Raw genomic sequence first — 11,475 nt, forward strand, 5'->3', positions numbered from 1 at the left:
TTTGTTTTTAATGTTTTGGTTTTGTTTTTTTAAATATATGGAATATTTAATTATCAAATGACAGTTTGACCTTCCTTCTTCTGTACAGACGCTCAATACCGAAATATAGGCTATCAATCCCGAAAGCTTGTGTATATCAAGATATTAATTGACAAACATGAAATCGAAGACATTTTTTGCTATAATTATAGCTCGTTTTACACTGCAAAAAAAAAGCTATTGCAAAAAATGCAATTTTAGTTTTTTATTTAAAGCATTTACATTTTTATGTTACTGTATTTAGTTAAATAAAATGTTTTTTAGCTTGTTATTTGATTAGTTTTCGCTTAATTTAACAACCTTGGCATCCATGAATACAATGAAATTCTTTCTTTTTTTTTCAAATTCAAAACATATGCCTACAAGTAATATCAGTGCTCAAACTGAAGCATACATCAGTTGCACACAAAGTCACTGTGGTCAGTTCAAATACCACAACAGACAAATCATGACTTTATTCATGTTTGTTTTCATGTACCTTTAAAAGGATTGCTCACAAACCCCTGAGACTGACTCACTGAATCTTAGAGTTCAGAACTCTGAGATGCTAACGTATCACGCACTTATAAATTGTTGGAAATGTACAAGTAGGAAAGCGCTGTAACTGCGGCAGAAGGGTTCAGAGAAGCGGTTGTGGAACTTGTGCTGAACAAAATGGCAGATTGTTTTATAGGTTTCATGATAAAAACAATGTGTTCATGTTTATCTGTTGGCACGGGATGTGAATTCATTGTTCTTGTGTGTACCAACGCTAATAAACAAAACAAACTTTTGCTATCTGAAGCGCAGTGAGTGTGTGCATGACTAAATGTTTTCTATTTCATTGTTTAACCACTTTTGAATCTGTTTTTTTTTTTTTTTTTTTTAGACTAGGCAGGACAGTTCTGTGGCGGCCGTGGCTCAGGGTGTAGAGATAGTCGTTCAGTAACTAACTAGAAGGTCGGCTGTTCGATCCTCGCTTTCCCCAAGTCATGTGTTGGTGTGTCCTTGGGCAAGGCACTTCATACACATTGCCTCCAGTGCTACTCACACTGGTGTATGGAAGGTGCGAATGTTTGGTGATGGTCAAAGGGGCTGTAGGCACACACTGGCAGCCACGCATCCATCAGCCTACCCCAGGGCACCTGTGGCTACTTAAGTAGCTTAACCACAGTGTGAATGTTTGAGTGCATGAATAATGTATCCATTCCATTGTAAAGTGTCTTTGAGTGTCTAGAAGAGCACTATATAAATCCGATGCATTATTATTATCATTCTCTTTATGCTTTTACGTGAGGATTTTCATTTGTTTTGAGTCTCACTACTGTTTTGTGTCATGTTTATTTGATTTAATTTCATCCTGATTGTACATATATGCATATAAAGATATAATTTGGGGACTGTGGGGAAAAAAGCAAAAATATATATACCAACATAAACAAATGTAAAAAAATTGGGGGGAGAAAAAAATCCGCGAATATGCGAATTCGCGGGTGCCGAACAGCGAGTATGCGGGGGTCCACTGTACAGTCCTTTGCGTGTGGCTGGCGCAACCTTGCGACGTGCCGTCGTATGTACATCCCTTCCCTCTGATTGGCTGAGCCGTTGCCAGGAGTGTTTACAGGAAACATGGCTTCCCTCTCCGTTGTAGAGCCGCAAGAAATGGAAGGTGAGTAAATATCGAAAAGCCGTCGCCCAGTCTCCACCAGCATCCCGGTTGAATGTCAATTATGACGACGCGCGACTCCTTATCTCCGCGAGTGCATTCGAAGTGTCGTTTACGAATGTATAACAGATGTCCAGCCCACGTTTGCTAGGTAGCGTGCTAACAACAAGGCTCGCTGGCTGACGTCGTTGGTTTACGCCAAACCTGGACCACGTTGTCCCCGAAAATCTATGTCCGATCCTGGCGTGACAGGTCTGCGCGTACCGGGGAGGTAATGATGTGGCTAACGTTCTTCTACAAACTATTTAAAACCGCTCGGTATGTATGGCAATATAACGACGTGAACGGCGGACTGAAAAGCAGACTGCTACGGAATGATGAGAGTACACTCACACTAACGAATCGGGTCAGATTGTTGTTGCAAGTCATTTGTAACGATAAACAGGCAGGGTGGAGTTTCCTTTGTATTATGCCACTGCTATCGGTCAAAGATGACAGTGTTTACTAGGCTGTGCTAGGTTGCTCCTGACCAAAGCGAATTTTTAGTTGGAGGCCCAACCTTTCCCATCTCTCCCTAACCGAAATGTATCGTAGAAACAAAATACCATACCAAAACATGCCATTTGACAACCTTTATTGCCAGCAAGCGGTTAATAGCAATAATAAACTAAAATGAATTAACCTGTAATGAAATAAATACACAAAAAAATACCTAGGACAGTTCATTGTATTGCCCTTTTTACTTGCTTCCCAGGTGCTGTTATTAACAGATGACTCTCGAATTTACCCGCCACCGAGTAAAGATGAAGATGGACGTTGTATGCCTAATTCATCACAACTTTTTTTACCCTCGTGTACCTTGAAAAAGGCCTGTTGTGTCACCCATCTTGGTGTAAGAAATGACCAGGATTTTAAAATGTAGTAAAATCTGTCATCTTTCAAGGAATTCTAAGTGACTTGTGCAGTATGTTAGTAATAGTCAACCCCGTTGTTTTTAAATGTGCTCTATAAATACATTTTGTTTACATTTCATTTTGTGTGCTTGACTTGTAGTGGATCGGAGGGGAGAATCTGAGGAGTCGGGTGACGACGAGACCAGGAGGAAGAGCATCAATGGCGACATGGATCCAAATCAGCCTCCCGCCTCGAGTATGTTATCCCAACATATTTACCCAATCAGGGGCAACAATCACTAGTAATGTTTCTGGGCCTGTTATCCAGGGTTGGATGGACATTAAAGTCTCTTTTTCTCTTTGTGCCTTTCTGTTAATGGAATCATGTTGTCTTATGATTTCACTCCCTCTAGATAAAGAGGAATCTCCCGTTGACATGGACACCATCACCTTGGACCCGGAAGAGGAGGTGGGGGGAAGCTGTTTGACATATTATCTTTGCTTCAGGCAAACTCATCTCCAATGACCGTATTTGGCCATATGCACATTTTTTTTCAAAAATGCTGCCTATTGGGTAGTGGTGACTAGCCATTTGGGAAAAGTGTGAATCTGGGTTTGTTATTTTTACAAATTAATATTCAGTCTAATCTCTTTTTTTAAGTTTCTGAAAAATAATGGTTTTGGAGATGCAATGATCCAATGTACGACATTATCATCCGGCTTCTTTTTACTTTTTCTTTTCTTTTTACAGGATGTTGACCTTGTTCACTGTCGCATTGGAAAAATTGAAGGACTGGAAGTGCTACTGAAAGCAAAAGTAAGTATTATACATTCAGCAAGTGTTGCTGATCAGTGAAAAAAATTATGCATCACCAAATTGAGATTTTAGAAATGAAAGAATAACTTTTTAAAAAATGCCATATTGACAATTCTTTATTCTCTTTTTCCACACAGACTCTTTCCTTACGACAGAATCTGATTAAAAAAATTGAAAATCTCGACAGTTTGAGCTCACTGCGAGAACTTGATTTGTATGACAATCAAATCCGCAAGTTGGAGAATCTCAACAAGCTCACGCAGTTGGAGTAAGTTGGGATTTTAATCGTATACAGTGAACCCCTGAATATTTGTAGGTCAGCATTTGCAAATTTGCTATTTAGTAAATTTTTTGGGGGGGAGCCTATTCTTGTCTATTATTGTTTTTGCGCTCAGGCCAAAGCCATGTATGTATGTCTAATATCAAAATATGACTTTGGTGGCGGGCGGGCGGCACGGCACGGTGGATGACTAGTTAGCACGTCCGCCTCCCAGTGCAGAGGACGTGAGATCGAGTCCGGGCTTCGGCTTTCCTGGGTGGAGTTTGCGTGGGTTTTCTCCGGGTACTCCGGTTTCCTCCCACATTCCAAAGACATGCATGTCAGGTTAATTGAACTCTCCATGTTGTCCATAGGTGTGATTGTGAGTGTGGATGGTTGTTCGTCTCTGTGTGCCCTGCGATTGGCTGGCAACCAGTTCAGGGTGTACCCCGCCTACTGCCCGAAGCCAGCTGGGATAGGCTCCAGCGACCCTTGTGAGGACAAGCGGTTAAGAAAATGGATGGATGGACTTTGGTGGCACCTAGTGGCCAAGGAATTATATTGATGTGAGGGAAGAAGCTTCATTTAGTAAGACCATAGCCTTGTCTAATAAAAAAATAAAAAGCAGAGCGACGTTTTTTTCCCGTGACGTCACCCTTGCACCGCGCGACTAATAATATCACAACAAGGAAAGAGAAAAACTTTAGGTGGTTGCTGTTTTTCTCTGCTTTTTATTTTATGTACTTGGCGTGGATGGATGGTTTGAGTGAGAGGAGACGGTGACTAGATGAAGAATTTGAAAAGGCAAGTCACGAGTTTCGATTGACACGTAATTGCCTTGCGACGGTTTCTGTGACGTCACCCAAGCACCGCGCCGCAAAAATCAGAACAACAACGAGGAAAGAAAAAAAACTTGTGGCGGTTGCTGTTTTTCTCAGCTTTTTTTTATGTGCTTGGGGTGGATGGATGGTTGGTTTGAGTGAGAGGAGACGGCGTCTAGATAAAGAATTTGAAAAAGCTAACAGTAGTGTGGAACGAAAATAGGCAAAGGATTAATAAGAGAATTGTTTTGGTGGAAGGGACTTAAGCCGAGAATGCATGAAGGTAAGATCATTTTTTATACTAAATAATTTTTAGCCAATCGGCACGAAATCCCTATCGGGAGTTTATCGGGCCGGCGGAGGACCTACCCTCGAGTAGGACCTCCGCTCGTCCCCGTAAGTTCCTGTAAATGTGGCCCGGTTGGGAAGGCTCTTGCAGTGGAGACGCGCACATATGGGGCTGGCCCCGTAAATTTACCCCGAAGTTTCTGCGGTGGAAACGCGGCTAAACAGTTTAGTCACATTTAGACAGACTATGGAGGCCCTAAAATCCCAAAATAAATAAAAGTGAGAATAAAAGCGGGTATAAAGATATAATTCTAAAATAATATACCTGTAAATGGAACTAAAAATAACAAAAACATATATTTATACTTGAGAAAAGAACTAGATGAAAAAATAAACACAAATATAAATGTGGAAGTAGATACAAACAAATATATAAATACAATTAAATATCAATCAAGAAATAAAAACGCTTTGCTTATATTTATTTCATCCTGCAGACGCTGTCATCATGAAATGTTATTAAAATGGGGGTGCGGTCCTAAGTGTGTCTTGGGTTGGATTATTTGGCGCTGCAAACTGCCTTTCGACAGTAGTGGAGTGTGTTCTCTCACTCACACCAAGCCGGTCGGCGAACAAAGAAGTCTCGACAGCTTGTATGGTGAACTCCAGCAACGGTCCACCAACTAATATCCACTGTCACCAGAACTTGCGACTTGAATGTCTAGTTGCTCGACTGACATGTCGATCAACCAAGCGATCTACCAAGCGAATAGTTCAACCCAAGACACACTTAGGGCCACCCCCTCATTGAAATCACATTTTATGGCACATTTCATGCTGACATTGTCTGCAGCATGAAATAGATAAATATGAGAGCAGTGGCTTTTATTTAATGATTTATATTTAATTCTATTTATAGACTTGTTTTTGTATTATTTCCATATTTATTTTTATATATTATTTTTGTATTTATTTTAACTTTTTTAAATGTATTTATTTATTTTTGCAGTTTTGGTCCTCCATGGTAACACATTTAGACAGCATAACAATATTTATTTACTGCGATCCTCTGTATAAAAGATACATTTTGTTGTGACCGTTTTCTTCGTGTTTATATGACTGTATTATACTGGCCTCTAGTGGCCAAGGCACACAAACCAGAAGGAGGAGCAAAATGTCAATGGGGAATAGCATTGAGGCATGAACCATGATGCACAAACAATAATTATAATTCTTTATATTCTATTTTGTTGTGTTAAGTTTATTTTAATATAGTGCAATACTGTGGCATGTGACTTTTTTTTTCTTCTTGTTTTTTATGGTACGTACTACCGGAACAGATAAATGGCATTTTTCAAACCCAACAAGCTCTTCATCTGTCTTTTTGGCTCAACCACAGGCAGCTGGACGTTTCCTTCAATGTTCTGAGGAAGGTGGAAGGTTTGGAGCAACTCACGCGGCTGATGAAACTTTTTCTGCTTCACAACAAAATCGGCAACATCGCCAACCTGGGGCACTTTCCCTGTCTGGAAATGCTGGAGCTGGGCTCCAATCGCATTCGAGTACGCTTGTCGTCACGCTTACAAAACGTGTTAATCAAGTCATAGTCATAATTCTTTATTTGTGTTCATAGGTCATAGAGAACCTGGATATGCTCACGTCTTTGCAAAGCTTATTCCTTGGCACCAATAAAATCACCAAGCTGCAGAATATGGACAGTTTACACAGCCTGACTGTGTTAAGCATTCAGGTACTCATACTGGCTTTAAAGCAGTGGTTCTTACAGTACATTTTAGGCCTAGGGACCGCTTACAGGGGAGACATTTTGCCAAGGACTTCGCATAAACTTCTTTGTGTTTACATTCAGAGTAATCGGATTACTAAAATGGAGGGTTTGCAGAACCTAGTCAGCCTACAAGAGCTCTACCTGAGCCACAACGGCATTGAGGTCATTGAGGGCTTGGAAAACAATGTGAGTCAAGCAAGAACCTGTCCAATGTGCACATCAACTAACAGCAGCAGCAGAGTGTTTTCTGTATTCCCTCACACCACTCTCTCTCCCATCAGAAAAAGTTGACGACTCTGGACATCGCAGCCAACAGAGTAAAGAAGATCGAGAACGTCAGCCATCTAACAGAGCTGCAGGAGTTCTGGGTAGGACTCAAGTGTTTAAATGTTTTATGATAAATTATTGACACTCATGCTATTTATTTCTCTTTCCGGACCATGGCTTTTGTGCTATAAGAGACGACTACAAAAATGTCAGAAGAAGCCTTGTTAGAACAGCTTAACTTTACTTGGAGTTAATCATAGTCACTTAAAATGATGGCAGGTGTGTTTAACTCTGAACACAGCCACATTCTCAGTCACAAGAGTGAGTGCACACTTGTGCAACCACATTTGTTTAACTTTACTTCTCCTCTCGAAAATATGTTGTTTTTTAAATGAGTTTCACAAGTTATAGGTCACATTTATGGAGGGATACCTTTTGAAATGATTTGTCTGTGTCTATTTTTTACATCACAAAAACGTGGTCTTTGAACAGGGGTCTGTAGACATTTTATACCCACTGCATGGACAATTTAAAGTCTTCATTTAACACTTCTGAGATTTGTGCTTTGAACGGCTGCATCATTTTGCCTCTGCGTCCTCCTCTTGGCCCTAGATGTGAATGCTTGCTTGTCTATACGTGCACTGTGACTGTCTGGTGACCAGTCGAGTCCCTGCTTTTCTCTCCCCAAGTCAGTTGGGAAATGCTGCAGATTTGCTTCCTTAGTTGAAGACTCTAAATTGTCTATTGGTATGAATGGTTGTTTGTCTTTATATGCCCTGCAATTGACGGGCAACCAGTCCAGGATGTACATCACCTCTAGCCCAAAGTCAGCTAGGATAAGCTTCAAATGTGCTAGTATAAATGGACGGCTCCAAATTGCCCAGAGGTGTCGACGTGAGTGTGAATGCTTGCCAAAGTTGTTATAGTTCACAAAAATGTATTAAATAACTCTAAAAGTAAAATTGAAAAAACGTTTTGGTTAATCCAATACAGTAAGAATGAAAATGTTTTGAAAAACACGATAGCTAACTGAAAATGTATATAAAATTTGCTATTATTATAGCAAAAATGTCCTTTGTTTTCATCTTTGTCATTTGATTTAATACATGAGCTTTCAAAGTAAAAAAAAGAAGACGCAATAACTAACAAACGTGCTCTAAAAACTAATTAAGCTATCTAAATTGAAAAGGAAAAAAAAGTCAAAACGAAATTAAAAACTACAATGAAAAATCATTAATTTACGTTCATTAATTTTTAGACGTGTCTTGTGATTGGCTGGCGACCGAGCCTCACCACTCAACCCAAGTCAGCCTTGATAAGACTCACACCCAATAAACAAAACGGCACAAAAAAAAAGTTGCAAATGTCCTAAACAAGCGCTGTGACTCCCCTCAGATGAACGATAACCAAATCGACAACTGGTCGGATCTGGACGAGCTGAAGAACATCAAATCCCTGGAGACGGTCTATCTGGAGAGAAACCCCCTGCAGAAAGACCCGCAGTACCGGCGGAAGATCATGCTGGCTCTGCCCAGCGTGCGCCAGATCGACGCCACCTTCATCCGCTTTTAAACATGCAGTACGGTATACGCCGTCCACTTCAGTGTTGCCCCCACGCCCTCGCACCTCCACTCACCAAATCCTCCTCTCTACATACACATAATATACAGTGCAACATTCATGTCACCCACGTATGCGCTCATTCGCAACTCCATCCAAGTTGTGGAAACTTTATTTATGGCACTGGAGAGGAACTGTGATATAACATCAAATCCATCACTTTCTTATTGTCAATCATGCGACCGATGACATATTTGTCACATTTTGGAAGAATCAAAAGGGAAGAGGGATCACTCACCAAATCAGAATACAGTGGCACCTTGACTTGACCTACCTTGGCCGTTGAATGCAATTGGGTTGTTTTTGTTCCCTTACTCATGAGATTGATTGTCCTCTACAACCCCATTTCTACCGACGGTATCTACTCTGCTTTATTCTATTCTACTCGGTTCTACACCAAAAAACTGTGCGTCTCCACTGCCACTACCCGGGAGCCCCTCTCATAATAATGTTAAAAATATTTGCACCTCCTCAAAAGTCCAAGTATTGATCTGCTTGGAAGCCATTCTTTTTCTTCTCTTTGTCGTTGATGACGATTGTCTCGGACCAATCGTTAGTCTCCAAAATATTTACGTCACGTTTTAGGACCAGGCTAATTTTTATTTTTTTTACCACAAAGGAATAGGTACCAAAAAAGATAGAAGAGTAGAGCCGGGTAGATTTTTTGGTAGATTAGATACCATTGGTGGAAACAGGGTTTAGGATTATCATTTCACCTGAGGTGTGTTAGGAGGGCATTTGTCCCTATAATAGGGTCTAAAAGAGGGCGGGGCCGACAATCTTGACTATTAAAACAAAAATCTTGACGTGCATCGGGAAAGGAGGTGTTTCTTGAGTCATTTGACTCCGTAGACTGTGACATGGAATGGACAAGTAAATAAAACAAAATATGTCCTACACATACTCGTCATTTTTTATTTTTTTTTATTAACGTGGGTTCCCCAGACGACAGTACATTTTTTCCAAAGTAAGCCTCTCTGGTAACATCGCGCATATCCGGAAGTGTCTGATCTTATTTTTTTTTTGTCCGATCACGTGCGATCACGCGAGATTCCTGCCCCAGCGGACTACATTTCGAAATCCATGGTAGGACAGAAACTTAAATCTGAATCTTAATGTGTTGGTTCTGTGTGTTGAGATTATTAGAGCAGACCACACACACAATACAGCAAAAACTGTTTTTTTTTGTATCTTTATGTCTTTCACAGATAAAGTAATCTTAGGTTTAAGATTTGAAAAGTCCTGATGTGTGTACCAGGTCTAAGATGCCTATGGCGGCAAAAAAAAGTCTTGCTTTGGACAATACTTCTATCTTGGGAACCACCGCTGCTTCCTTCTTTGTCTGTTGGGGCGCTTCCAGGACGTTCACATGAAAATCCAGAGTTGGATGGCTTAAAAGTAGTCTGCTTTCCCAACACACACGTTGGGGCAAATCCTTAACACGCCTCAGACTAAAGCATAATGTGACGTTGGACGTATTTGGCCAGGAAGGGTCAAATGGGGACAAAAACAGCCGGATTGTCTTTATGTGTATTGTATTGAATGGGACAAATAGTCAAATACAAAAACAGCGCACTTGCAAGTACCTGCTGTTGGCCACAACTCGCGCCCAGATGCTCACACACAGCCTAACCAACTCGACCTTGAGATGTCAATCACTAGGCCACACCCCTTAAAGGCACACACCACAAATACTACGGTACTTAAAATAATCACAGTTTATTTTACATTGTAAAATAGTTTAATGCAGTACATTGCTAGTTGTCTTATTAAAATTAAAAAGTAAGATTAATAACAGTTCATTTCACAGAGGAACATTGATTTGAAATGAGAGTAAATTTAAGGAATTAGTCATAAGTCAAGGTAGCACTGTACTACAAGCTCGGCCAAAAGTAGGTATACGTTTTAAAAGTGGTCCTCGCCACCTTTCTTCAATTTCTTTCTTTCTTTTCTTTCTTTTTTTCTTTCTCACTCCCTCCCTTCATTCGTTCCTTTCCTCCTACCTACAATTTATTTTCCATCCTCCCTTTATTTGCTCTAAACTACTTTTTGCCTTCCTCCCCCACTACCTGTCCAATACTGCTTTTGAATTTACTTTCTTTGTTTCTTGGCTCAATTTATTTTTCATTTGTGGTACCTTTAAAAATAAATAAACGAGACTTAAGTGTATACCTACTTTTTGCCCTCACAGAATATCATGCAGTTGAGCTTATTCAAAGCACTCCCAAACTTGGTATTAAACCTTTAAATAGAAGATGCATCTTTTCAAACTTACTTGCAAATTTCATGTGTGTGTATTTTCAACCTAATTTACAGCAAAATGCGACGAATGTCCCCAAGTCTCCTCTCATCCATCTTACGACTGAGTGACACCTCTGTCGTAAAATAAAGCCTACAAGAATGTAACATCTGTCTATCTAGGATGGTAAATAACCTTTTTTTTTTTTTCTTCTTTGTCATACTGATCACTTCTTTGGTTCTTTCACTTGTTCCGTTCGTTTGGAGTGCTTCACAAAGGTTTTTACTGGTTTACCTCGAGCTCTGAGACTGGATGACGAGTTTATAGATGCTGCAGTGACACATTCTGTATTATTTATTGACAGCTGCACTCAGCTAAAAAAAAGAAAAGAAAAAAAAAGCTGAGGGGCTGTTTGTGTGGTGGTCTCATGTAAATAACTGAGATCACTTGATTTGATCCATGTGTACATTCAAAAAATATACTTTGTTCATTTGATGTCATGGCTAAGGCAACAGATTTTTTGTGGAAATAAAAAGTTCTAAGCCTTTTAGATATTATTTTACACTTGGTTTTAAGGAAATTACAATGACAAATAATGGATTGAAAGAGTCGTGTTGCCAGTGAACTGAAGTGGTTCAGATCAAGTGATTTTAAGTTGTCACTGAAAGAGTAATCTGATAAACTATTTGTTGTTTAAATAATCTAAATCACAGGGTTTTTGGACTTGAAATGGAATGTATTATGCAAACAACAATAAATGTATAGTACTACTACTTACAACAAGATTTTGCTTTTCATTTG

At 39.8% G+C, this 11,475-nt stretch overlaps 1 protein-coding gene across 2 annotated transcripts; it reads left to right on the forward strand.

The window, feature by feature from the left end:
* The first annotated feature begins 1,592 nt into the window (after positions 1-1,592).
* Positions 1,593-11,457, forward strand: ppp1r7 (protein phosphatase 1, regulatory (inhibitor) subunit 7). Of its 2 annotated transcripts, none has more exons than XM_086086041.1 (10): positions 1,593-1,687; positions 2,738-2,833; positions 2,991-3,046; positions 3,329-3,394; positions 3,532-3,662; positions 6,162-6,324; positions 6,396-6,512; positions 6,630-6,734; positions 6,830-6,916; positions 8,211-11,457. In XM_086086041.1, the coding sequence occupies exons 1-10, from the start codon at positions 1,648-1,650 to the stop codon at positions 8,385-8,387; spliced, it is 1,038 nt and encodes a 345-aa protein (XP_085942167.1). In that variant the 5' UTR covers positions 1,593-1,647; the 3' UTR covers positions 8,388-11,457. The 2 variants fall into 2 exon arrangements, with proteins under 2 accessions (XP_085942167.1, XP_085942177.1); XM_086086051.1 differs by lacking the exon at positions 1,593-1,687 and adding an exon at positions 1,893-1,955.
* Positions 11,458-11,475: the final 18 nt, after the last annotated feature.

Source organism: Leptonotus elevatus, chromosome 1 (genome assembly GCF_054856555.1).
Source record: "Leptonotus elevatus isolate MCC_2025b chromosome 1, RoL_Lele_1.0, whole genome shotgun sequence".
Taxonomy (NCBI): Eukaryota; Metazoa; Chordata; class Actinopteri; order Syngnathiformes; family Syngnathidae; genus Leptonotus; species Leptonotus elevatus.

Coding starts and splice junctions, on each gene's coding strand:
- ppp1r7 (XM_086086041.1), top strand. CDS start 1,648: ATGGCTTCCCTCTCCGTTGTAGAGCCGCAAGAAATGGAAG. Junction 3,663..6,161: donor AACAAGCTCACGCAGTTGGA/GTAAGTTGGGAT, acceptor GCTCAACCACAG/GCAGCTGGACGTTTCCTTCA. Junction 6,513..6,629: donor TGACTGTGTTAAGCATTCAG/GTACTCATACTG, acceptor GTTTACATTCAG/AGTAATCGGATTACTAAAAT.